At 59.5% G+C, this 1587-nt stretch overlaps 1 protein-coding gene across 3 annotated transcripts in view; it reads left to right on the top strand.

The window, feature by feature from the left end:
* The first annotated feature begins 6 nt into the window (after window positions 1–6).
* LOC103460113 (WD repeat-containing protein 88) overlaps window positions 7–1587 on the top strand; it is a 7492-nt gene continuing 5911 nt past the window's right edge. Inside the window, exons 1-6 of one of the 3 annotated variants that reach the window (XM_017303097.1) lie at window positions 7–282; window positions 346–434; window positions 563–626; window positions 706–844; window positions 921–1050; window positions 1252–1436. In XM_017303097.1, coding sequence (XP_017158586.1) covers window positions 564–626; window positions 706–844; window positions 921–1050; window positions 1252–1436 — 517 coding nt within the window. In that variant the 5' untranslated portion in view covers window positions 7–282; window positions 346–434; window position 563. Of the gene's footprint in view, window positions 283–345; window positions 435–556; window positions 627–705; window positions 845–920; window positions 1051–1251; window positions 1582–1587 lie in introns of those variants that run through there. The other 2 variants (XM_017303098.1, XM_017303099.1) reach the window with 2 other exon arrangements.

The following is a 1587-nucleotide window of genomic DNA, read 5'->3' as shown; positions in this document are numbered from 1 at the left end:
TGAACTGGTTTTGTGCTGCAGCTCCCAGTGTGAACTGGTTTTGTGCTGCAGGTCCCAGTGTGAACTGGTTTTGTGCTGCAGGTTCTAGTCTGAACTGGTTTTGTGCTGCAGGTCCCAGTGTGAACTGGTTTTGTGCTGCAGSTYCCAGTCTGAACTGGTTTTGTGCTGCAGGTTCCAGTGAAAGTGCTGTTTGCTCACAGCGATGACGTCACCGCAGCCCGGTTCTGCTGTGGCGACCGCAGCATCCTGAGCTGCTCGTTGGACGGCAGCGCCATCCTCTGGGTAAACTGCTGCTCTGCATTCGTTCCTGCTGTGTGACTCTCCGCTGACCTCTGACCTCTACAGGATGTGGACAGCGGCCGGCCTCTGAGGCTGTTTGCTGGAGTTCACAGCAGAACAGTCACTGAGTGTGCTCTGATCCCGAACAGCAACAGGTTGGGCTCACACCTCCTACAGCTGGAGTCTGATCATTTACACTAATCCAGATTAACATGCAGACCTTAAGGTGTGTGTGTGTGTGTGTGTGTGTGTGTGTGTGTGTGTGTGTGTGTGTGAGCGTCAGGATGGTGACGGTGTCCTGGGACAGGAAGATGGTGGCCTGGGACCTGGAGACGGGACGTGTCCTGGTAGCTGCAGTCCTCATCCTGTCCTCCCGTCCCCTGATGGGAGGACAGCCTGGTGACCGTCTCCGGTCTGTCTGTCCAGTGGGAGACGGAGTTGGACGGCCTGCTGACGTCCTGCAGCTGCTCGTCTGACGGCCGGCTACTGGTCTGCGCCGCCGAGCCTCAGGAGACCGTCTACGTCTGCGCCGCCTCCGGTGGCCAGACGTTGCATCGCATCAGCAGTAAGACGGCGTCCCAGCACACCGGACTCCACCTGTCCCCATGAGACGTTCATGCGCCGCTCTGGTTCCCCCGTAGACCACCACCACTCCACCATCACACGGGTCCGATTCGACACTCCTGGCCAGCGGGTGGCGTCGGTGTCCGCAGACCGGACCATCAAGCTGTGGGACCTGCAGGCCGAGAGGACGACCATGTCCATCAGCAGGTAGGTGCAGCGAGGTTCTCTGTGCTCTAGGGGGCGCTGTTGTCCCTTCTCTCCATCAGAACCTCTCAGGTCCGGTTCAGTAGAAGCACGTGGTGACAGTGGAGAGGAACAACAGGGACAACCTTTCAGAACCCGAATGGTTTCCATGGCGATAGAAAGTACCCCAGATCTGTCATCATCTGTGTTTGCTTTCTCCCTCAGTAACCATAGCAACGTGATTTCCAGCTGCTGCTTCAACGGCAACGGGCACTTCCTGTGCACGGCATCGTGGGATAAGACGCTGAAGCTGTGGGACCTTCAGGGGGGGCAGTTCCGGTCCCATGGCGGCACGACGCTGGAGCGCGGCCATGAGGGCAGCGTGAGCTGCTGCGACCTGTCTGCTGACGGTGAGGCGTTCAGGGACGGCGAGGCGTTCAGGGGACGGAGAGGCGTTCAGGGACAGTGAGGCGTTCAGGGACGGCGAGGCGTTCAGGGACGGCGAGGCGTTAAAGGACAGTGAGGCGTTCAGGGACGGCGAGGCGTTCAGGGACGGTGAGG

This window comes from Poecilia reticulata, unplaced genomic scaffold (assembly GCF_000633615.1).
Source record: "Poecilia reticulata strain Guanapo unplaced genomic scaffold, Guppy_female_1.0+MT scaffold_181, whole genome shotgun sequence".
In the NCBI taxonomy this organism is placed as follows: domain Eukaryota; kingdom Metazoa; phylum Chordata; class Actinopteri; order Cyprinodontiformes; family Poeciliidae; genus Poecilia; species Poecilia reticulata.
Note: the sequence above shows the minus strand (reverse complement) of the source record. Positions and strands in the feature narration are given on the sequence as shown.